The sequence below is a fragment of the Phragmites australis genome, chromosome 2 (genome assembly GCF_958298935.1).
Source record: "Phragmites australis chromosome 2, lpPhrAust1.1, whole genome shotgun sequence".
Classification (NCBI taxonomy): domain Eukaryota; kingdom Viridiplantae; phylum Streptophyta; class Magnoliopsida; order Poales; family Poaceae; genus Phragmites; species Phragmites australis.
The window spans coordinates 4,364,815-4,390,038 of NC_084922.1; the positions used below are offsets into that span (position 1 = coordinate 4,364,815).

The 25,224-nt window shown below is 44.2% G+C and overlaps 1 protein-coding gene across 2 annotated transcripts; it reads left to right on the forward strand.

Annotated features, from left to right (window-relative positions):
* Positions 1-208: 208 nt before the first annotated feature.
* On the forward strand, positions 209-16,305 carry LOC133895436 (DExH-box ATP-dependent RNA helicase DExH3-like). Of its 2 annotated transcripts, none has more exons than XM_062335755.1 (19): positions 209-958; positions 7,378-7,532; positions 7,614-7,701; positions 7,783-8,028; positions 8,966-9,061; positions 9,663-9,851; positions 10,155-10,314; positions 10,416-10,546; positions 11,724-11,891; positions 11,973-12,242; positions 12,638-12,832; positions 13,046-13,249; positions 13,352-13,421; positions 13,538-13,686; positions 13,874-14,182; positions 14,420-14,479; positions 14,569-14,721; positions 14,810-14,920; positions 15,594-16,305. In XM_062335755.1, exons 1-19 carry the CDS (start codon positions 482-484, stop codon positions 16,080-16,082), a joined length of 3,720 nt encoding a protein of 1,239 aa, XP_062191739.1. In that variant the 5' UTR covers positions 209-481; the 3' UTR covers positions 16,083-16,305. The 2 variants fall into 2 exon arrangements, with proteins under 2 accessions (XP_062191739.1, XP_062191731.1); XM_062335747.1 differs by having other exon boundaries at positions 210-958; positions 11,970-12,242.
* The last annotated feature ends 8,919 nt before the right edge of the window (positions 16,306-25,224 follow it).

Genomic DNA, 25,224 nt, shown 5'->3' on the forward strand with positions numbered 1-25,224 from the left:
CCAACAGGCCGGGAGCCCGGAAAGATGGGAGCCCGTGGCAAAAGTGCGCACCTCCTTGGGCCCACACGACCGAACCATTCGCTGCTCGCCAAGTCAGGACCCTGCCACGGCCACGTCGGTCGCCTCGATACACCGGAGCTCGTGTGCAGGCCCGCTCTGCGGACGACCCCACATGTCAGAGACACAACCTCCCGCTGCTTAGGACTGCTCTGTCTCCTTACCTCACCGCCATCTGCCGTTTCTGCACCCCCTCCCTTCGACCCCCTGCAGCCGCCACACCACACTCTCCGCCCCACCTCCGCCGCCGTTTGCTCGCCGGAGCGGCGGTTTTTTTTTTGTTGCGTGGAGGTCCCTCGAACCCCTTGTTGTAGCTGCGCAGATCCCTCCTCGAGCCGGCGGCCCCTGCCGCGCGCGGAGCACCGGAAGCGCAGGGGCATTGCATGAGACGTGTGAGCCTGCCGCCGCGGGGGCGCGCGTGGTGATGCTCCTGGCCTCCGTCCTGCGGGGTCGCGTCCGCTTCCTCCGCCGGCCCCGCCCCCTGATCATGCCCTCCCCTCTCTTCCTCTCCAGGAACCCTAATCCCAGCCCGAGCAAGACTAGCCCCTACCTCTCGTTGCCCCCCGCGTCCTCCGCCATGAGCACCAGCGGGGTCTACGTGCCGCCCATGCGCCGGCTCCGCTCCGTCATCGCGTGCACCAACGGGAGCCTCGCGCCACCGCCGTCCGCCGCGGCGCAGGCTCAACAGACGGTGCGGACGCCGGAGTGGCGGAAGGACGGGCGCTCGCTCAGCCCCCCGTCGCCGCCTCAGCCACGGCGGCGCGAGATGCCTCCCCTGCCTCGGCCGCCCCAGCCGGAGCATTGCCGACAGCAGAGTGCTGGGTACGCCCGCTACGCCTATGATGATTTCTCCGAGGATGACTCGGATCGGGAGATGGACCGCACCTCGATCTCGAGCAAGGTGAATGCATTGGTCCGGTTAGTTGTTATAATTCACATATTTTTTTTGAAAGGGTACAATTAAAACCCAGTTATACCCTCCCCCCACCCCCACAATTGGGTTTATGTGGGGTTGATTGAAGTGGGAAGTTGCCATTTCTTCCATTCACACTTTTGCGTATTCGCTAAATTTAATGGCTTTTGGTCTTTTGCGTTATTATTCTTGCTCGAGCAATTCCCCTAATTCTGTACCAGGCTAATCGGATAGAAAGTCTCTTTTCTCTTGTTTATCACGTCACTAACATTTCTCATGTGTAGTTATCAAATACACAAATGGAATAAAAAAAGGTGAAACAGAGAAGGAAAAAAAAAAGAGATGATGGTGACCTCAATGTGTTTGCTCCTTTTTTTGTGGAGAATACGGTATTTGGGGTTGACATTTGGTAGAATCTGTTCTCATGTTATAGCCATGCTAAAAAAATCATAACATGCTTTTGTTGTCTAGTGTGTAACTGTGTATACTTTATTGCACACCTCCATTTTACATGGTTAGCTGTTTACATTATTGATGATGTGGAGATTTAATTGTTGAACATTTGAAGTGGGTAGAATGCGGAATGAAAATGACCATATCTCTTAAATTAGGAGAAGATCTCTTCTTTCTAGCTCTGTTCTTCTGTTGTTTTCTTTTGGTAACTAGAATTTGTATCCTTTGTCGACTTCCTTAAAACATCGGAGTTAATTGAAGTTTTCCCTGTTGTCTATAAAAAAGTTAAAGAATAAATCTAGAGAAGATCATCACAGCAAGTCAGAGTTGATTTCCACTAGGGATGGTTTTTGGTTGCCTGAAGTAGTAACCTCCCTCTTATCCTTTGTGAGAGCTGTTTGGTGATTCTATTCGGTTAGTGGATGAGTTAAGTTGGAACTCTGTGGAAGTGGGGTTGTGGCGAGAAATTGTCTTCTCCATTGCAGAATTGTTGAAAGCCATGGAAACTTGTGTGGATGTGTGTTAATACTTGTTGAATGTTATTAGTGATTAACTTCTTATATAAACCTTGCACTTAGCTTGTACTCTGATCTCCAAATTGAAAAGCCATTTCTGATGTTTATGATTATTGGAGATGGCCCTTAAATTAGAATAATGAAGCTGCAATTGGCAGTGTTTAACGTCAACTTTCAGAAGTAACAGTCAATTTTGCAAAAATAAAAAGTTCTTCCTGATATAGGAAAACTTTCTTTTGTGTAGAAGTATTTTCTTTTTCAGAAGGTGTTGGACAAAGTACTACAACTATGAATAGATCACATGCACAGATCTTAAGATGGCACTGTTCTTCATTTTTTGCATGTTATAGTATCTATTACTGAGTTTTTGTGGAAGGATAAAGCTTCTTTGCTTTTTACATGGCACCCTATTTAAAAATCATTACTAAAATAAAGGCAACATTTGGTCCAATAAAAACTGCTATGATGCATCTTTCTGTTCTTTTGCTTTGATTTTGTCTTGTTGTAGAGACACACCTCACACCCAATATGGGGGGGGGGGTGACCTTCATATATATAGCCAATATGGCTGGGGATACAAGGAATACAATCAAGTATACATAGTAAGAGCTAATTATAGCTAATCACACATAGACCTGCCTAATACCCGCCCGCAGTCTAAGCGGGAGGATCCCGGACGCATAGACTGGACCTGAATTCAGTAAATAGCTGTACAGGAAGGCCCTTGGTCATGATGTCTGCGAACTGGTGGGAGGACGGCACATGAAGAACCCGAACTTGTCCCAAGGCGACCTTCTCACGGACGAAGTGAATATCAATCTCAATGTGCTTCGTGCGACGATGATGAACGGGGTTGGTTGTCATGTAGACAGCGCTGACATTGTCGCAGTAGACAACCGTCGCCGAAGCAATGGAGACGTGGAGCTCCTGCAGGAGCTGGCGCAGCCAGCAGCACTCGGCCACCACATGAGCAACAGCACGGTACTCTGCTTCTGCACTGGAGCGGGAGACCGTGGTCTGACGCTTGGAGGACCAAGAAATCAGATTGTCGCCGAGGTAGACACAATAGCCGGAGGTGGAGCGCCGAGAATCTGGGCAGCCAGCCCAGTCGGCATCGGAGTAGGCGACCAGTGACTGAACAGGGCCGACACCAATGTGGAGGCCGGAGGAGAGAGTGCCCTTCAGGTAGCGTAGAATCCGCTTGATCATCGAGAGGTGCGGCTCGCGGGGACCATGCATGAAGAGGCACACCTGTTGGACGGCGTATGCCAAGTCAGGACGAGTCAGCGTGAGGTACTGGAGCGCGCCAGCAAGGCTCCGGTACGCGGACGGATCAGCAACAGGGGCACCGGCGGTGGCGGATAGCTTGGCATGAGTGTCAACAGGTGTCGTCGTAGAGTGACACTCAGCCATGCCGGCGCGTTGAAGGAGCTCAACGGCGTACTGTCGCTGTGATAAGAACAAGCCGTCGGCGGAGCGAGTGACGGAGATGCCGAGGAAGTGATGGAGTGCGCCCAGGTCAGTCATGGCAAACTCAGAGTGGAGGCGCCCAATGATCTGCTGTAGAAATGCCGTCGAGGACGCAGTAAGGACGATGTCGTCGACGTACAGAAGCAGGTAGGCGATACTGGTCCCGTCTTTGTAGACAAAGAGGGAGGTGTCGGAAGTCGAGGCGACGAAGCCGAGCTGGCGAATGTATGTCGCAAAACGCTGGTACCAGGCTCGGGGAGCCTGCTTCAGGCCGTAGAGGGAGCGCTACAACAGACACACATGATCAGGAAAAACAGGGTCGACGAAGCCTGGGGGCTGCTGGCAGTAGACGGTCTCCTCCAGATGTCCATGGAGAAAGGCGTTCTTGACGTCTAGCTGATGAATAGGCCAGGCGTGTGAGGCAGCCATGCTGAGGACAGCCCGGATGGTTGCTGGTTTGACCACCGGGCTGAATGTCTCGTCGTAGTCGATCCCGTGGCGCTGGGAGAAGCCACGAACCACCCAGCGAGCCTTGTGGCGGGCGAGGGTACCGTCGGAGTGGTACTTGTGCTTGAATATCCACTTGCCGGTGACCACGTTGGCGCCGGGTGGCCGGGGCACGAGGCGCCATGTCCCGTTGTCGATGAGCGCCTTGTACTCCTCAGCCATGGCCGCACGCCAGTTTGGATCAGCCAAGCCGCTACGGTAGTTGGCGGGAAGTGGAGACGGAGTGGTTGTCGCAGAGAGCCCCACATACCGCATAACCGGTATGGCCCCGGACTGGGTCCGCGTGATGCGTCGTTCCTGCGGTACGGGAGGTGCTGATGGAGCTGCGGGCACCTGCGCCTGCTGTACAGGAGCAGTAGCCTGCTGTGCAGGGGCAGGAGGCTGTTGATTAGGTGCAGGAGCCGGTCCTGGTGCTGTAGAGGACCCGTCATGCGCCCGGGGGCGCCGGCTGTAGACAAGCCGGATGTCCCGAGCTGGTGGAGCGGTGTGAACAGTAGCTGGAGCCGGGGCAGCCGCTGGAGGAGCAGCTGGAGCCGGGGCAGCCGCTGGAGGAGCAGCAGGTAGTACGGGGCCGTGAAACAAGATCGCGGGGTCGTCGGTCAGCTCCTCAATGAAACCTTGGTGTGACTGCCCAGCAGCAGAGGGCAGAGATGCAGGACGCACCGGCACTGTAGTTCCTGCAAGCAAAAAATCCAGGTCGCTTGGCGAGGACCTGGAGGGGTAAAGCCCGAAGGGAAAACAAGTCTCATCGAAGACCACATGGCGAGAGATGATGACGCGCTTAGTGGCCATGTCGAGGCAGCGGTACCCCTTGTGGGAAGAGGGATAGCCGAGAAAAACACAAGCTGTGGAGCGAGGGGAGAGTTTGTGGCGAGCCGTGGCAGTCAAGTTCGGATAACAGAGACACCCAAAGACACGTAAGTGGGAGTACTCGGGAGATTTGTTGTGGAGGAGAGTGTATGGAATGCTGTGGCGAACAGCAGAGCATGGACGCCTGTTCAGAAGGTATGTGGCTGTGGCGAGCGCCTCAGCCCAGTATTGAGCAGGCATGTGTGCATGTAGGAGCATCGTGCAGCTGATGTTGTTCAATGTGCGAAGAAGGCGTTCAGCCTTGCCATTTTGTGGGGAGGTATATGGACACGAGAGGCGTAAATGAATACCACGGGAAGCAAAGAGAGTATGGAGGGTATTGTTTACGAACTCAGTGCCGTTGTCGGCTTGGACAGCTTTGATGGCAAGGCTGAATTGAGTGTGGACATAATTGCAAAAATTTGCAATATGTGTGGAGACTTCAGATTTGCGAGTGAGGGGAAGGGTCCAACAGAAATGAGTAAAATCATCAAGTAAAACGAGATAGTATTGATACCCGGATACACTGGCAACCGGGGATGTCCATACATCACAGTGAACAAGTTCAAAAGGCATGGAAGTATATGAACTGGAATCTGAAAAAGGAAGGCGCACATGTTTGCCAAGCTGACAAGAATGACATAGCAATTGCTCTATTTTATTGCAGCTGATGGACGTATTACGACGAAGAATGTCAATGGTGGCGGAGCTGGGATGACCAAGACGGTGATGCCAGAGGTCGGTGGAGATGGCAATGCTGGCGTGTGGAGCGGAAGACGCAGCAGGGAAGGTGTAAAGATCACCAGCACTATTGCAGCGAAGCATCACGCGTTGGGTCGGGATATCCTTGACAGAAAAACCAAGAGCGTCAAATTCTATAGAGCAGTTGTTGTCCCTAGTAAATTGACGGACAGATAGCAGATTGCAGACTAGAGATGGGACAACTAAGACATTATTTAGATGAAAATTGGACTCTGGTGTATGAAGAACAGACTCGCCACGACATGAATTAGGAAGATTTGCACCATTGCCAACTGTAATGGAAGAGTGAGGAGGAGGATGGCGAGAGAGGAGTATACCATCCGAGGAGCTCATGTGGGAGGAGGCGCCGGAATCCAGGACCCAGGGATGCTGGCCCTGGAGATGCATCTGATTAAGTGCAGCGACAAGACCATCCTGGTTCCACATGGGAGCTTGTTGGGAGACGTGGAGCGGCGCAAATGTCGTCGGGGGCTGCGTAGGCGCGAAGGCCGTGTGAGCCTGAGGAGGAGGGGCGCCAAGCACGCCTGGGCGCCAGCCGCCCTGCTGAGCCGAAGGAGGGCCCTGTGGCGCCCATGGATTGTAGCAAATCCAGGGGCCCATGGGTCGGTATTGATTAGTCTGGCCAGCGCCGCCGCGCTGCTGCGCAGAGCCGCTGTTCCAGCCACGCCGGCCCTTGCCCTTGCCCTTGCTGCCGCTGCTGTTGCCACCGCCGCCGCCCTTGTTGCTGCCGTAGCCGGTCACGTGTGGGTTGTGTGGACCTCCAGAGTTGGCTGTGGCAGCGAGAGCACGGCACCCGCCCGGGCTGGTGCAGCCAGAGCCGGCGGTGGCGAGGAGGGCGGTGCTGGCGACCGTCTTTTCGTCGTTGGCGAGACGAAGCTCCTTTAGTGCCAGCATGTCATGGGCTCTGGCGAATGTGGGAAGTACAGCGGAGTTGGCGATGTCGTCGGCGGTGTTGGAGAAGCGAGGATTGAGGCCACGCAGAAGGGCGAGGACGAGCTGCGAGTCCTGGACAGGATGGCCGACGTCGCGAAGAGCGGCGGCCTTGATCTTCAGCCGCTGGCAGTACGCCGATATGGTGCTGTCACCTTGCACCATGGAGTGAAACTCGTTGAGGAGGAAGATGGCGCGCGGCTCCCGGTTGGCGCGGAAGATCCCTTCAATGGCCACCCACAGATCACGAGCGGTTGGATCGGCACTGTCCATGGCGAGGTCGAGGACGGAGTCGTCGACGGAGCCGGAGATCCAGCCCCGGACGCAGCACTCCGCGGCATCCCACTGAGGATCATCAGGTCGAGGGGGAGCAGAGCCGTCGATGTGCGAGCGAAGGCCGAACTTGCCGCATAGCGACTTGAAGAAGAACGCCCACTTGGAGTAGTTGGATTGAAGGTCCAGCGTAAAAGGGATGTGGAACTTGACGTTGACTGTGGCGTAGTTGTGAGCCACGATCGGGGCAGCAGCGCCGACGCTCATGGCAGGCATGGGGGGAGTGCCTGTCGCGGGCAGGGTGCCGGCACTGGTGGCCGAGGAGGGGGCCGAGGTGTCCATGGGAGAGGAGAGAGGGAGGACGGGCGAGAGGAAGTCTCGCGCGTGGGGGGGAAGTCGCGCGATCACGGAGTCGCGAGGTGGAGGGAGGGAAAGACCGGGAGAATAGGATCTAATCGGCTGATACCATGTAGAGACACACCTCACACCCAATATGGGGGGGTGACCTTCATATATATAGCCAATATGGCTGGGGATACAAGGAATACAATCAAGTATACATAGTAAGAGCTAATTATAGCTAATCACACATAGACCTGCCTAATACTTGTTATGTTCTTAACAGTTGTATTCAAATAAAATTTCCAGGGTGCATCCACTTTAGATAATGTTGATGAATGGAAATGGAAACTGCACATGCTTCTCCGGAACGATGATGAGCAAGAGATTGTCTCAAGGGAAAGAAAGGATAGGCGAGATTTTGAACAACTTGCCCAACTGGCTGATCGAATGGGCTTGCACAGGTACTTCATTGCCCCTTTGATATCCTGATACTGCATAAATTACCCACCCCCCTAATCTGATAATACTTTACGTGATGGCAGCCGTCAGTATTCAAGGATTGTTGTGTTTAGTAAGGTTCCATTGCCTAATTATAGATCAGATCTTGATGACAAAAGACCTCAGAGAGAGGTATGTTGATTGTTCTATCAGCTTAAAGGTTAACATCCACATGCCTTTGCATTGATGCTAGCTAATGTATTTGCTTTATAGGTATCTATACCTGCTGGCTTGCAAAGAGAAGTTGATGCATTGCTTGCAGGCTATCTTGCACGAAAGAGAATGAACAGTGGGACCTTTCCAAATGCAGCCTTCTCAAGGTCAAGCAGCAGTGAAAGTTTTGCAACCGATGAAGGCTTCTTTGAGCAGCAAGACAATCAGACTTCAACTAGTGCTGTTATGGAGAGAATTCAAAGAAGGAAAAGCCTACAGTTACGCAATCAGCAGGCTGCTTGGCAGGTTTGATTTTGTGCTTTAGACCTCTTGACGGTCTTTGAGATGCAACTTTGGCCATTATTTTATAAAATTTGTCAAAGTTGTACAAACTAAGTAAATTATACGATTGTGAAAGCTGTTCTTATGCTTGATCTATTATGGGTCTGTTTGTTTTAGCTTTAGATTGTGAGAATCTAGTCCAATCTGTAGAATCCGTGGAAGCTCATTCCCACCAGATTGTGGATTGTGGGATTTTGTAGTACAACTTGACTTGTGGATTTTGTGAGAATCAGCTTTTATATTGTGACCGTTTGTTTTTGCTTTTGTTTTTGGGGCTAGAATCCATAATCAGAATAAAAAACAAACAGGGCCTATGCTATTTTCATGCCACCAATCTAACCAATGTAGTGTTCATTGATTGCTTAAAGTGTGAAATGGAGGGGTGCCATATTATTACTGTTTGCAGTTGGGATTTGCGACAGTGTATGTTGGTCAAAGTTTAGCAGTGCTATTTTAATATGTTTACTTTGTTCTGTCCAGTGTCCACCACTCAAAAAGATCTATTTTCTTTGGGTTTGATTCTCAGTGTATTGTGCTTCATGTAGTATCGTGTCAGAATTATTTATGAGGTTGGAACGAGTATAACTAGTTTCAAAAGCTTCCCAGGAAGAATTAATTGATGAGCATTATGACCATGCTCACCACTTTGAAAAGCATCTAGTGACAAATTGGTCAGGTTAAATTGCTAGAAATTTCAACATGTGTAAACGAGCAGAACATCGATGCTTTCTGCATTTTTGAATCAGATCATCTTGCGTTTTCTGGTGCAAGTTTGATTTAGCATTGCTGAATTGATGTCATTTCTTCCTTTTGACATTTGCCCTTTATAGATCGTTTCCAATGGATATAATGATTGGTTGAGATTCATTCCACCTATTGACAAAGAATCTTCCCTTTTCAGGAATCAAATGAAGGTCAAAGCATGATGGAGTTTCGCCGCAGCCTTCCTTCTTATAAAGAAAGACAAACATTATTGGAAGCTATATCTCAGAAACAGGTCCTGTTCTGGTTCTAGATATGTGTGTATGCAACAAGCATATCAATGACTTTATTATGAACAATCATTATTCAGTGTTGCAGTGAATTGAATAAGAGTTTCAATGACATTTCAACATTGGCGATGATGGACTCTTGAAAACTCAATTCTTTTGTTTGTTATGATGAACAGGAAGTGGTAAAATCAAAGCATTAACATAGGCAAACAAGCATTAAGCTAAATGATCTAGCTAAACAGATCCACAATGTTAATACTTAAACGAAATGAACATATAAATGTAAAAAAAAAAATGACTCAGATGCTCAAATATTTGTTGAAGTAATGGATCTGTTGCCCTTTGCTGATGTATTTTTCTTTTATTTATCAGAAAGTGGGCAATTTTTTTTGTCCGTTCTACTTTCCTTCCGATTTTTGCTTATGTAATTTTTGGATGTTCATTCTTACATTTGCCTTGGAAAGGCACTAAATCGCATTATTTTGTTGTTTAAAAAAATCTATTAAGAAAATTTATAGCAAATTATTCGTTAGTAGTTAGGCTAAAACCTCTTGAGTCACTCTTTGGAGGTATTTGAGTGTTAACATGTCTTATTTGATTGAACAGGTTGTTGTAGTTTCAGGTGAAACAGGCTGTGGCAAGACAACACAGCTACCACAATACATTTTAGAATCTGAAATAGATGCTGCTCGTGGTGCTAGTTGCAGTATTATTTGCACTCAACCAAGACGAATATCAGCTATCTCTGTTTCTGAAAGAGTTGCTGCTGAAAGAGGTGAAAAAATTGGTGAATCGGTGAGCTGCTTGTACCTGTAGGTTGAGAACATTTTTTTCCATGATGGGAGTATAATTTTGTGGTGTTCATTGGGGAATCCTTCTATATTTTATTCTGAGGGTGTTGTCCAAGTCTCGAAGAGACCAAGATAGTTATCGCTGTCCGTCCATAGGTTGCTGATTGTCCAGTTGTCAAGTGCTGCAGTGGGCTCAATTACATCATATTTTCTTATAGTTTGCTGCAGAGTGCAAACCTTTTGTCCACTTTTTTACTTGGTGATCTGATGAGAAGAGATTCACTTGGCTTTGCGTCCTTTATTGTAGGTTGGGTACAAAGTTCGATTGGAAGGGATGAAAGGAAGGGATACACGCCTTCTTTTCTGCACCACTGGGGTCCTGTTGCGGAGATTACTTGTGGACAGAAGCTTGAAAGGTGTTACCCATGTTATCGTTGATGAAATCCATGAGCGGGGCATGAATGAAGGTCTGTATCAGTGATAATAATTTTGAAAAAGTATGGAAAAAAATGTTACGAGGCACTCAGATGGATAGTGTTATGCTAATTGTTTTCGGTCTTTGTGCTAGATTTTCTGCTTATTGTTCTAAAGGATCTTCTTCCACGCCGTCCTGAGCTAAGGCTTATATTGATGAGTGCAACTCTTAATGCCGAGCTGTTCTCTTCATACTTTGGTGGAGCACCCATGATACATATACCTGTAAGATTTTTTCTAAGACTTTTTTGTGCTCTCATCTCTCAGTCTATTGGCATCAATTCACTCCTATTTTTCATTGTCTCGGCCTATAGATTTGTTGGAATCCGGAACAGAGACCATATTTCATGATAATTTCTCATTGAACCTGCCAGTTCGACAGTCGTACTGTCTTGAATAAAGATGGCATGCCGTTTCTTACTATCTAGGCATCAATTCTCTACCATCTTTTTCATTGTCTTGCTCCATAACATTGTTGGAATGTTGAACAAAGATAGTATGTCATATGCTAGTAACTGGAGTACTTGTTTATATTTTGTACTCCGTCAAGTTTTATGCTATGTGCTATGCGCCTATGGTGTGCCAATATGGAAGTACTATATGATGGTGGGGTAACTGTTATGTATATCAATTTTTGTAACATTTCAAGTTCCTCCCGCATTATTCACACAGTTACTTCAATCACTTTTCCGACATTATAATTTTAGATTCAGTATCGAATTTAGTAAAAATGGGCCTAATTTCTTATCCTATTCCAAATAGGATAAACTGGGAACAGGCCGATTCCTGCATGACTTGTGACTTCGATCACTTATAATTTACTTAAAGCTTTTTGTGTCATGGTGGCCAGCCGACCGCTTGTGTGGGCCCAAGGATCACCATGGCAGCAGCAGGAGATAAATCTTACCTTTTAATTAGGAGATAAGTTTGGTATGTTAGGATTCGAGTTGATTTGTTTAGAGATAAGTTTGGTAGGAGATAAGTTAGGAGTCAGATTGAATTAGGACTGCTTAAAGATAAGTTTCGTAGGAGATAAATTAGGAGTTGGAATTGATTTAGGATTGTAATTTCCCCTCTCTATATAAAGGGGCAGCCGTACATCATTGTAATAAAAGCAAAAAGAAGAATTAATCTAAGTTTCCCCAATATTCTAAGTCTTCTTAATCTATAGTCTAATCCCTCTCCTAGCAGCCAACATCTCCCAGCTATCCTCCCGGTGAATGTTTATCCCCCTAATGATCCTAGGATTGTAACATTCTGTATATTGAGTTGACTTTAAATGTTAATATTGCTCTCGCCTAAAATGCAATTTTCTTTGCATGTTTTGTGTTGTGCCAATGCTACTCCTAAAGGTTTTTATTAAGATGACTTCCCTAATATTTGCACATATATCTCGACTTAGGGTTTTACATATCCTGTCCGGACTCAATTTCTAGAAGATATCCTTGAATCTACTGGACACCGATTGACTCCGTACAACCAAATTGATGACTATGGTCAAGAAAAAAGTTGGAAGATGCAAAAACAAGCTCTAAGGAAGAGGAAGAGTCAAATTGCTTCTGTCGTGGAAGTATGGTAGTTCTTTTTTTTTTTTCAACCATTTGGTTTTTGCTCAAAGCCTTGATTTCTAATGTTATCTTTTGAACAGGAGGCAGTTGAAGCTGCTGATTTGAGGAACTATAGTTCACGAACTCGTGACTCGCTATCCTGTTGGAATCCTGATTCAATTGGTTTTAATTTAATAGAAAATGTATTATGCCATATTTGTCAAAAGGAAAGACCTGGTGCTGTTCTTGTATTTATGACTGGGTGGGATGACATTAATGCACTAAAAGAGCAGCTGCAAGCAAACCCATTGCTTGGAGATCCTAGCAAAGTTTTGCTGCTCGCTTGTCATGGTTCAATGGCTAGCTCAGAGCAGGTAACACACACTTCTAAACTTTTAGAACAACAATGCTCTGTTTTTTTTAAGCTATAAAATATTGACGTGCCAATGCTATTTAACTGTGGTATTGCCCAAGTTATACAAGCATATACTTGCTAGTCATGTGACACTTTGTTAATAATATCTGAACTGTTGATTATAGTGGTAGTATGAGAGCATGTCTCTGTAAATATCTTGTCTTAGTGTGTTACACTCTTGAAGTTCATCTATTGCTCCTGTATTACTGGATAATCATTGAAATATTCCATTACATATTGACCATTCTGTTACAGTGTTGTGTACCATGTACCATATAGGTCATTGTGGCTATGTCTTCTATAGTAATGATTATCTGTTATTTGTTGATATTATTGTCGCTTTTTTTTTTGCAGAAACTAATATTTGAGAAGCCTGAACCTGGAGTAAGGAAAATAGTTCTTGCCACCAATTTGGCCGAAACCAGTATTACTATCAATGATGTAGTTTTTGTTGTTGACTGTGGAAAAGCAAAAGAGACTTCTTATGATGCACTGAATAATACTCCCTGCTTGCTTCCAACCTGGATCTCCAAGGCTTCGGCCAGACAAGTAATACATTCTTTCTTATTCAAATACGACTAACCCTTTTGTTTTCACCATCACTCATAGTTTAATTTGATTGATTAAAAAAAAGTAGATCAATGCTCCTTGGTTACAGATATGTTATTAAAGCAACACCCATGACTCTTAAATGTACCTGCGAAGTAGCCTTATCCATCTCATTCTCACTTCTATTTTTCTGATTAAATGACTATAATGTAGAGACGGGGAAGAGCTGGCCGAGTCCAACCAGGGGAGTGTTACCATCTTTACCCACGATGTGTATATGATGCATTTGCTGACTACCAGTTACCAGAACTTCTGAGAACCCCTCTCCAATCCCTCTGTTTGCAAATAAAAAGCCTGAGGCTGGGAAGTATATCCGAATTTTTATCCAGAGCTTTGCAATCACCAGAGTCTCTATCGGTAACTTTCTTTCGCTATTTGTCATCATGACTAAACAAAAAGTTCTGTCCTTGTGTGTCTTCAAACTATTTAATAAATTAATCTGAACTTTTTTTGTTTCAGGTACAAAATGCCATTGAATATCTCAAAGTCATTGGAGCATTTGATCAAAATGAAGAGTTGACAATTCTAGGTACCACCCCCCCCCCCCCTCTTTAAAATTAATCTGTAGATTTTCACTGCTTTACTGCATCTGCTGGAGCTTTAGGAGCTAGTATGCTGACTACACTTACTGTTTGGCATTCTCAGGAAAGCATTTGTCTATGCTTCCAGTTGAGCCTAAGTTAGGCAAGATGCTTATTTTTGGGGCTATTTTTAATTGTTTGGATCCCATATTAACCATTGTTTCTGGACTTAGTGTGAGAGATCCATTTTTGACCCCATTCGACAAGAAGGATGTAAGTAATGCCTTCTTTACTCCAATTTTGTCTGCCTCTTCTCTTAACACATTCAAATATGTATCATGTGTTGTACTGTTGAAGTATCATCGACCTGTTTTCTTGGTACTGTTATTTTTCCTTGTTATTTTTTTTTGTACTAGTTCTTTTTTGGTTTCTGTAAATGATGCCACCTTTATCCTTGCAGCTTGCAGAATCTGCTAAGTTACAGTTTTCATGCCGGGACTACAGCGATCATCTTGCACTTGTTCGTGCATATGAGGGATGGAGAGAGGCTGAAAGAGATCGTGCTGGCTATGACTACTGCTGGAAAAAATTTCTTTCCGTGCAAACCTTGAAAGCCATAGATTCCCTTAGGAGGCAGTTTCTCTACCTTCTGAAGGATACTGGTTTGGTTGATGAAAACATGACTTTGTGCAATAAATGGAGTCGTGACGAAAATCTAGTCCGGGCAGTAATTTGTGCCGGACTATATCCAGGTGTTTCGTCTGTCGTGGTGAGTCGCTTTTATTTAAATTATTCTTTTCATACATGCTTTATCTTTTACTGTTCCGTTCATGCATTTTATCACGCTTATAATGTTATAATATTGGACAAGAATTTTGGTTTTAGTGGTTTCATGGTTCCATGTGCTTCATATGGAGGATGACGACTGTAACTACTGTTAGAGGTCTGATATTGGTATAGTGTGTATTCACCAATCAATGATTTTTTATTTCCTTGGTGATTTCAGAACAAGGAGAAATCAATTTCTCTCAAGACAATGGAAGATGGACAGGTCATGCTTTATTCGGTAAGTTTTTGCATTCTATATACCATCACTTTGAATTCTGTCAGTGGAGTTGTGTGACGAAGTTTTATCTTGTTGTTTGTTGTTTCCAGAGTTCAGTTAATGGTAAAGAAGCTAAGATTCCATTCCCCTGGCTAGTGTTCAATGAGAAGGTGAAGGTGAATTCTGTTTTTCTCCGGGATTCAACTGCTATATCTGATTCTATACTGTTGCTCTTCGGAGGCAACATACAACAAGGGGGCTTGGTAAGTTCCTTTTCATTGCTAACCCAGGAAGCATTGTCTTTCAGATTAGCAAATGCATCATTTGTATATTTTTTGCTGCATGTTACAGGACGGACACTTGAAAATGCTTGGAGGTTATCTGGAGTTCTTCATGAATTGTGATCTCGCATTGACTTACTTGAGCCTCAAGAATGAACTTGAGAATTTAATCCATTGCAAGGTATTAGTGATTTCTAATGTCTCATTATATATCAATATTGAACATTCACCCATATTTGTTATTTTTTAAGTTGCGTTCTGACATTTCAAAACTCTAAAGAGGCAGTGCCAGCTCCAATCTAATACATCATTTGAAATTTATTAATGCAATTGTGCAATGCGATACACATCACATTGTATAGTTATATGCAGTAGATAGATACATGCCATGTTTCCACACCCTTTTCCTACCTGGTTTCTGTAGCACTTTCCAGAAAGCAATCATCTCTGACCTGATCAGATGGGGTATAATTGGTGTGGTCAAATTTGGTCCAATTCTTTCAGAAATAAATAACCTCCGACTTGATCAGATGGCAAATGTCATATTGAACACCCTTCACCTCATGATGTGGGATTAAAATGAACTATGCTTGCACGCCTCTGTTTTACGTATCTCTCCCTTCACCTGTACCTGGCGCTTTTGTGAGGTACATTGATCTGTTCCACCAGGCTGCCATATTCCACATATAATATATTAAAGCTGATAACTTCAATTTTGGATGTTTGTCTTTACTTATGACATGAAATATTGTTGTATGCAATTGCCAGCATTAGCATTCGCATTATTGGTCGAGTGTCCTCTATTGTGCTAATACTTTCTTTATTCTTTTGATAAAAAAATTGCCTTTTAACAGCTCCAAAACCCAAGGATGGACATTCAAACCAGTGAAGAGTTGTTATCAGCCATCCGTTTGCTGGTCACAGAGGACCCATGCAATGGTCGCTTTGTCTACGGCCGACAGGAGCCAAGATCCAAGAAAGCAAAGACGATGCTCTCATCAGCCTCCATGAGCAGCGGCGGTGGGAACGGAGGGGACAACCCCAAGAACCATCTCCAGACCCTCCTAACCCGGGCCGGCCACAACAATCCGTCCTACACGACGAAGCAAATCAAGAACAGCCTCTTCAGGTCCACGGTTGAGTTCAACGGCATGCAGTTCGTTGGCCAGCCATGCGCGAACAAGAAGCTCGCGGAGAAGGACGCAGCGGGAGAGGCGTTGAACTGGCTCACGAGAGATGGCGGAGGAGCGCCCACCGACTCGAGGGACACCCGAGACGCGGATCCCATGTCCATGCTGCTGAAGCCACCACGAAGGAGGCGGCATAGCCATCGTAGGAGTTGATTAGAATCGGAAAATCTTTCCTATTTATGTAGTGGAGAGCATAGAAGCTAGCGAGAAAAATAATTGTAGATTAACAGTTGAAACGTAGCAGAAAGAAACCACAGGGAGAACACTGGCTGTAACAGTGGAAGAAGTGTAATCCATTTTTCGTTTCAGATGGTAGGATCTATTCGTACGATGAGTAGCGAGTTACGAGCACGATTATAAAACTACAGTTACGGAAGAGCATGCAGTTTCATTTTTCCCAGGTGCAACACTTGTTACAAGGGTTCAAGTATAGTTGAAAATGCTTTGCCCTATCATCGACAAAAAGCAAAACAGGCATTCGTTTTTTATATATATGGCCTTCGAAGCTAACAAAACGAAGAATAGGGATGGGCATGGATCAATCCATTGATGCACTCTAGTTTAATTTAATGTACTCTAGTTTAATTTAATTAACTAATTAGATAGATCTAACTAGAGTGGATCAATGGATTAACAAAAATGGATACCCGAATCAAGTGAAATCTAGACGCGCTTTGTCTGGACTTGGGCAGAACAAGAGCTGCACTTTGAAATGGGAGCACGTTTAAGTGAAGCATAGCCGTACCTAATGTGGCCTGGCCCAGGAACGTATGTGTAGAAGAGTAACTCATGTATGATGGGTAGGCCGAGATCGACCACACTTGCTGCTGAAAGCCTGAAACCAGGGCGGTGGAGGAGCCTCTAGTTGGGACTCGGGAGTGACGACGTAGAAGGCGATCAATATACTACCGAAAAATCTTATAAAAAAATACTACCCAAAAAGGGAGGAACCTTACTGGCTATCTCGGAATCCGACAGGAAGAGATCTACGTGTCGCACATAGTTTAATTTTGTTATCTGGCCGGGGGGCATCATGGTTAAGATCCCATGTGATATTATCATATCCCCGGTGCATATGCTGCCCCTCCAGCTCCGTCCGTCGACCACGTTGGTTCGAGCTTAAGAAACACTCGAGAGATCGATCGATCGATCAGGACAAGGCTTAATTTTATCGGTTGGACCGTATCGAGCCTTGATAATGTCATTTCTACTTTATCTTCCTTGGTTGTATGTGGTCATGCATGCACGAATCATGATGATCCATGTACGTTAATTAACCCCCTCTGATTTCGTGGCAGTAGCAGCCAGAAGTTGACTGCATATATAATATATATCTATATTCAGCTGAGATGGTAGAACATGCTACAGCTACAAGCTAGCTTCAGTTTACTTTGCTTCATTGTCGAAACCTATCTAGTCTTACACTGACCAGGTTTGCGTGCGTTTAACATGCAAGTATGCAACGTAGGACCAATTGAGGTGATGGAATAATCTAGGTCAAACGCTTCCGGCCTTAGTCGATCCGGCCGGCCGGTTCCATGTCTGTGGCGCCATTCGTTGAACATCTTGAATAATGCATGGGCGCTTGCTTAATGCAGGAGAGTGATCAGCAAGAGCATGAGCAGGCACAAGCCGCTCAGTTTGAACATCCTCCGTCGCGCTCAAACTTGGCGGATCGGAGCATGCAGCTAGCTGGCGCAGGTGCAGGGCTGACCGCGAGTCTGAGCGCAATTAACAAGCACAGCGCACCCAGCGGTCGATGCGATAGGATCTTCCTCGGTATTGGAGGAGGCGATGGAGACGACGAGTGCAAGAGACGAAGAGGCCGCGTAGCATATTCGGATCACTTCCAGATCCAGGCGTCCTGTGGTCTGCTCGCCGAGTCTGTCGAGTGGAAGTGGGGTATGAGATAGGGTCTCACGGTACAGCTTATCTTGTCCAAATTATATGAGAAAAAAATGATTATATAATTGAAAGTTTCTCTAGAATAAACTTTATGAGAAAACAATTTTGTGGGAAGGGGAATAAGCAAAGCTGATTTTTTAGCTCTTATTATTTAGTTTATTTCAAAAATTCACTCTCACGAAATTATTCTAAAAACTAAAAACCGCAAACTGTCCTTTAGCAAAACTCCCACTAATTTCCCTCTACAAAACTGATGAAAAAGCTCTATACACGCATGCATGCTGCAGCACGTACTGTATCGTCGTGTATTATTTTGGAGTACGTGTTTTTTCCTCCTGACCTCCGTGCGTGTGGCTGCCGCCGGCATCTACGCCAGGAACTGTGGGTCAGCTGCCTCTCAGCTCTGACCCAGGCTCATTCAGCTCTCGCGGGGGTCCCGGTCATCCCTGCTGCTTGCTGTCAGTAGACTACAATTAATCGCCCCATTTGAAAATGTGCAGCTGCTCTCTGCACGGCCGGCTGGCTGGCCTGTTACTGCTTTCGTTAGCTGACTCAACTCACCGAGTTGCTACTCTACTGAACTGAAGTATATATACGTTTTCTTGGTGATAGATGCATGTATGCATGCTTTTGTCTGTTCTCAGTTTAAGGCCAGGTTCATGATGCATCACAGAGAATTCATCAGGATATATAATACGTATATATTAACTGGCGGTCGATGGAGCATCCAGGATCATCACCGAGTGAGCTAGTAGACATCGCATCGCAGCATGAATTCCGATATAAAGCATCTCCAATAATTATAGTCAACTACTACCTCTTATTTATGTGAGATGAAAGAGGATAAACATTGCTCTAAGACATTAACCTAACTATGCTGGAGTGGGGGTAAAACTAATTCATCACCATCTTTTCCTGGTCGAATAACGATATTAATTGGAGCTTAACTTGTACTCCCCTGTCCTTTTTTATAAGACGTATTTTGATACGAAAAGGTCTTAAAAAACAAATTTGCAATCACAATGCTACCTTGGCCGCGTCCCATGGCTGACAGGAACGGCGTGCACGCGTACCCTCGTTGGCAAGAAAAATTTGAGAAATCTCCCCCCCCCCCCCAACTGGGTCTACTACGACAACAAAAAATGTGGCGATTGTATATAGAGAAAGCTGGCTGGTACATTTAGTAGCAGTTAGCTTGAATGGATGTGCTGTTGTGTAGTGCAGTTGAGCGGCAGCTTATGCTCCTTCCAGGCTCTGCCTGTCGAGTCCTGGTTCGTGGTTGCCAATTCTGCTAGCTGCTCCTCCTGCAAGCTAGCTAGCTCATCCCATCCATGCATCCTGAATTACATTTATACTATAGTACAATAGTATGGTACCAGTCTGGCAGTCTATCAGAGGGGTATATAGTGCATGCATGCGCTGTACCAAACAAAACTGCCAACCCGTGACGACGCGCCCTAATTCCACCGTCTATAAAGTTTCCTGGCCATGCATGGCCAACAGCTTCCAAGCTAGTAGGTTGCTGGTGGTTGCAGTATGCCGACCAATTAAACCCATCATTTTTTCTCCACGAAGACAACCTTGTAATTGTATTAGCAGCTCTTCTCCAACAATCTCTCTCTCTCTATAACAAATTGGCCTTTTATGAAAAATTAACTTCAAATTTAACAACAGACCTATTCAAACACAAAAAAGCAATTTGTTCGTCGCAGAGTAAGTCAGAAAGATGCTTAGTTGGTTATGATGATTTTTTGTTGAACTTACCCTTTGATAGTAGGTTTTGTGTATATTTAAATTTATTTTTATTCAAATTGAATTAAAAAGAGAATATCATATGAAATGATAAAAATATATATAAATGGAGTATTTATAAAGAAACTCACTTTTTCACCATATAACCGAGAGCTAGAAATAATTTTAGAAATTATTCCATCATATAATAAGAATATTAGTAATTTTTTTAAGATTTTTAGAAATTTATTTGAGGCACTAACAATTATTAGAAGTTATAAAAGTAATTTTTTTTGAGAATTTTAATTTAAATTATACAAAGTATTTTTGGTGAATGCAATTAAAATGGGTTGCACATGGACTATAGAATACGTATAAAAAGTTATAAGATTTTTAGAGTAACAGAAGACTACCATTTTGAGAAGAGTGGAAGTGAAATTTAACTCAGCTAAGAACGGTTCATGTAAACTAGAGTTGACGAAGGGTTCGACTATATTCGACATCTCAGGTGTCGAATATGGTACTGCTTACCATAGACACCTTAGTTGATATTCGAATATGGTGAACAATATCAGTTGATATTCGAATATGGTGAGTAGTGGCATATTCGGCATCTGATGTGTCAAAAAGAGTGGGGCCGACGTGTTTTCGGAGTATGATGTACCGAAAATCCATTTTTGGTAAATAAGGTATCAAATACGTATGTTATATTTATAAATACAATAATATATTATTTATTTTAATAAATACGATCAAATATGTTATCTATTTTTACATTTTAGCCGTTTTAACCAGATTCAAAGAGGCAAGTGAATTGTTCTACCAGCAAGATACTACTAGTTTATTTGGTCCGGTTCGTGGGTGGCTAGCTACATTAATCATTGCAGGTTACCTGCAGGCAGGCAGCTGGATCGCTAAGATCGAGCAGTGACCTGACTGGCACTAGACTACACCAGTAACATGTCCGGAAACCACCTATATATGCCGGCCGCATATGTAGCATGCAGTGCCTGATTCAGGAGCAGTTCAATTACACAACCAAAACAGCATGGATGGAGCCAATTAGCTAAGTATATCTATAGTTTAGAACTTTAGAGAGATCGATAATTTAGACGGTTATAATGACGGAACATGCATGCACGCACGCACATGAGCATCTACTTATCTTTGTCCTAGTATATAGTATCGATATAAACATACATATTATATATATGCAATGAGGTGCCCTTCAGATGCCCCGATGGGTTGGTTCCATTCCAGCAGGGTTCTTGTGAAGTATCCATATGATCTTTGAAGTGAGCATAGAGTTTCCTCTGGCTATAGTAATCGGAGTAGAGCCGCATTCCATTTCGAACGTATGGAACCTGAACCTGCCTTACCTTGTACAAAGCTCTGATCAATGTGTAGTACAGATGCGTGTGTAACGAATTTTATTTGCAATTAATAGTGTATATATTCTTCTAAATACACCAATATAATATGGTATGTGCATCACTTTGACATTCACACAAAGCCCTCTTTTGCCCCAGTAAAAGCTACTAGTTAAAGTTTAGCATGGAATTTTCCTTCTCTTCTACTGAACTTTCCAGACATTTTTGACATCCTACGGTTCTAGATGGCTGTTGACCGGTCACTGGCTAGCTACAGCTATAGGCAAATGGCGATGTCGGTGATCCAATCCCTGATAATAATAGGACCAAAAGTTTTCTTGTGGCTCTAACCGTGCATGCATAACCATATAGGTAGAGTGAAGAGGAAGTGAAAAATCTTCTCTTTTCTTTTATAACCTCCTGTGATGAAAATTAATTAGTTTTTTCCTCTTTTATAAGACTTCTTTTACTGTATTTTTATTTCTTGGACTTAATCACTAAGACACAATCATGACAAACCGCAAATTAAAGCGGTCTTGAAACCAGTAATTTTGTGTTTTTGAGGGGAGACATTGCCGAAATTTAAAATAATGCATCGGAAGTGGCCTGCACTAAGTTATATTTTGCAAGTTGCTGACGCAAATATCTTAACGGGCGATATGTGCTTGTTGTTACTTAAAGTAGAAGGAGACACAAGACCAGATGAAGGTACATATAGCACACCCACACACAAGATGATGTTCATGTATGTACTTTACAGTATCTATCTCCTCTCATCGAGGGCATCTTCTGCTACTCCATAGAAACTTCGCTTCTTCCAAAGCCAGCAGCAGATGGCAACTTGATGTATGTACTAGTAGATTAGAATAAACTTGGAACAATTAATAATAATTGTGTAAATTAAGTTGTCCAAGATGACTCGTGGAGAAAGGCAAGGGCCTCAAACTCAAACACCAAAGCATGGCCTGTGTTCCATGGCCAGTGGCATTGTCCCCCATCCCATTGTTCGTTTCATATTGCTTTGCATCAGTTTGGCAGAGGAGGATTCCCCATAGATGTGATCATCTCCTTTCAGAAGAAGAGAACTTGTTTTGAGCTGGAACTGATCTTTGTTCCATGCATGGTTGTTTCCAAGATCTCATCTGCCAGATAGGAAGAGGTCTAGATCTCCAATCTCCTCTTCTACTCCATTGTATCCATCCAGAGCAGAAGATAATATTAATTTCATCAGATGAGGTGCCATAATCCATCTCTCCAGTCATTCCGATTGCCATATATAATTGCAATAATCCATTTTTCAAATAGTCAAAGAAAAGAAAATAATAGTGCCCGTGAGATTATACTAGTATTATTGTACACAAAAGAAAATCAATATCAATATGCATCAGAAGGGTCAGGCGGGATCAGAGATTGTTTGAGCTAGCTATGCATTTCAGAATTCAGAGAGACATTTACTGAGACATTCTTTCGTACAAGTGCTGAAAGAGTAGTAACTGAGACTGAGAGTGACGATGCTTCAACATAAAGGAGGTCCCCTACTTGTATCGTCCTTGTGCTGGCAACGGAGTAATGATGAACTGGAACTCTGAAAGGCCTTACATGTCCCTTGCTGTACGCACGCAGTGGATCAATTGGGTTTTGGTTCCTTCCCGCTTGGACTCGAGCTGCCGTCAAGGTCTCCGTCAGAAACTTCAGATATGGAGCAGTGCGAGTTTAAATGTGCCGACCTGAAAATTACAGTACTTATGAAATAAGCACCACTGTCCGATTCAGATCCCAGGATGGATGACTGCTTCGTCGCTGAGAAAATCTGATATGGGGCCCTGCAAGCCTGCAACATCTGCATTTTCGAAATAAAAGAGCTCATTTATTGAATTCCACTATTACAGAATAGGTCATAAGCAGCAAACTATCGATGTCGGTTGTATAAAAATCACGACTGAAAACGTATCAGTACCGGTTGTTAAACTCCCGCGTGTGGAAAATGAGTGAGCCGCTAAGAACCTGCATTGAAAATGAACTATTAGTGCCGGTTTCAACCATAAACTGGCACTGATAGTCCGTTTTGGTTTGAACCATCAACCGACACAGATGTGCCTGGATCTAAAATTTATCTCCAATTCAATTTTAGCTCATGTTTGACTCAGCCCTCAGTCCTCATGTACTATCCTCACCACAAACCTCACCACATACCCTTATATTTTTCTGCAGAGCCTTATCTCTTCCTCACCGAATCGATCCCTTCCTCTCTCCCCCTCTCTCTCCCACGACGCTTTCCCCAGCAGCGACCGGCAGATCGAGATCTACACGACGACGCCTCCCTTGCACCTGCCCTCACCTTTGGGCCACACGATGGCGTTGCCCCTGCTGCCAGGGTGGAAGGAGGGGCGCCTGGGAGGAGGAGGAGGAGGCGCAGATAGGAAAAGCAAAGGGGGTGGAGCCAGCATGTGGTGCCTCAATGACCCAGAGATGAAGCGACGACGGAGGGTGGCGAGCTACAAGGCCTACTCTATGGAGGGCAAGGTGAAGGCATCGCTCCAAAGGTATCTGTCCCCACCTCTGATGGCTCCTGAGCCATGGTTCTTCTCCGAGAAAGGAACCAAGGCTGTTGAAATGTTTGCAATTTAGATTTTTTTTTTTTTTTTGCTGGGAAAGTAATGTTTCCGGATATCTCTTCTACCACTACTAACTGGAATGGATTCAAGATTGTGAGTGTATGGATGAGATAGTTGTTTGATTGTGTTCTTGTGTTTGAGTTAAGTATATGGATGAGATGAGTTGATTTGTGCTTGTGTTCATATGGATGAGATGAGTTGATTTGTGCTTGTGTTCGTATGGTGAGAGAGGTTAACGGAGGAGCGATAGAGCAAAGATAGAGGGGAGCAGGTGCTCATTGAAGATGGGCGATGCGTGGCCAAGCTGTTGTTGCTTATGGTGGCGGTCGTGTGACGCGGCGGCCGAGCACGCCAGCATACCGGCAATCGAGCCGGCTTGATTTCGAGCGACTCGTTTCTTTATTTTGACTCGCGATCCACCTATCAGTGCCGGTTCATGGCTTGAACCGGCAGTGATAGTGAGTTTCTATGCTGGTTCTACAACCAACACTGATACTAGCTGAGTATCAATACCGATTAAAGAGTATCGGTTGAAAAACCGGTACTTAAATTGTTTTTCAACCGGCTCTCTTATGCCTTTTTGCAGTAGTGTTCAATTGTAAAATAGGGGCATATATTCATTAAATTTACACACAGAGTAATTTATTTTTCTCCTAAAAACAAAAGGAGAAATCAGAACCATGATTCTGTTTATTTTCAGTCTTTTTTGCTTGCATCTGAATGTGGGTCCGGTTCATGGACTCCTCGACTGTATTGATGGACCTAATTGACTGAACATTGTCTCCTTCTGCTGAAAGCTTTTGCAAAAAATTACTAATTCAACACAAACTTAGACTGAAATTCTCTCCGAATTGCTCACAGTAATTTAAATTAACTTTTAGGATTTTTTTAGAACAACTTTTAGTATTTAAAAATGCAAATCTAGCACTCCAGCTCTAGTTTTTCGTCACATGATTACATTTCTTTTCAGAACATAGATATATATTCTCATGAGTAATGATTACTAAATCTTGACAAATACAAGATCTTTTTTTAATTTTGGGGAAGAGTTTTACCTAATAGTTGAAACTGAATTATATGCTGCAATAAAATTCTAGGATATATTGTAGGACCGAGATTGACAACTAGAGGGGGATAAATATGCGTCTAAACAAATTCCTTCTGAAATTGATGTCATTTTCTTATTCTTGAACTCAGCATACCTCAAAACTACATGCAGAAGCAAGAGAGATAAGAATAGATTGTAGAAGCAAGAGAGATAAGAATAGATTGCAAGATTTTCAAAATCAACGCTCCCTTTAGATGAATGTGAACTCTAGGTTCCGGTTAAGACCATATTAAGAGTCATAGCACAAGAAATCAAGTAACTTAAAGAAAAACTCCTAAACACAAGAGAACTAACCGTCGAAAGAAGAGATTCTTCAAGTTGATGGATCTAGATGTTTGGGATGGTTCAACATCAACTCATATGAGATGATTAACCCTCTAACAACAAGAAGAACAACTCTAATATGATCTAAAAGGAGCAACTCTAAAGGAAAACGAAAATCAATAAGAAATCACCAAAAACTTGCACGAAAATATGAGAGCCAAAAGCAAGAGACTAGAAGGAGATCAAGCATATGCGAAAACACTTTCTTCATTGAGCTCAGAGGAACGCCCTCTTTTGATATA

Bases quoted from the DNA above. Each gene is read 5' to 3' on its own strand.
- LOC133895436 (XM_062335747.1), top strand. From the start codon at position 482: ATGCTCCTGGCCTCCGTCCTGCGGGGTCGCGTCCGCTTCCTCCGCCGG. The intron at 7,702-7,782 runs GTATGTTGATTG...TTTGCTTTATAG, and splicing joins ACAAAAGACCTCAGAGAGAG to GTATCTATACCTGCTGGCTT. The intron at 13,687-13,873 runs GTAAGTAATGCC...TTATCCTTGCAG, and splicing joins CCCCATTCGACAAGAAGGAT to CTTGCAGAATCTGCTAAGTT.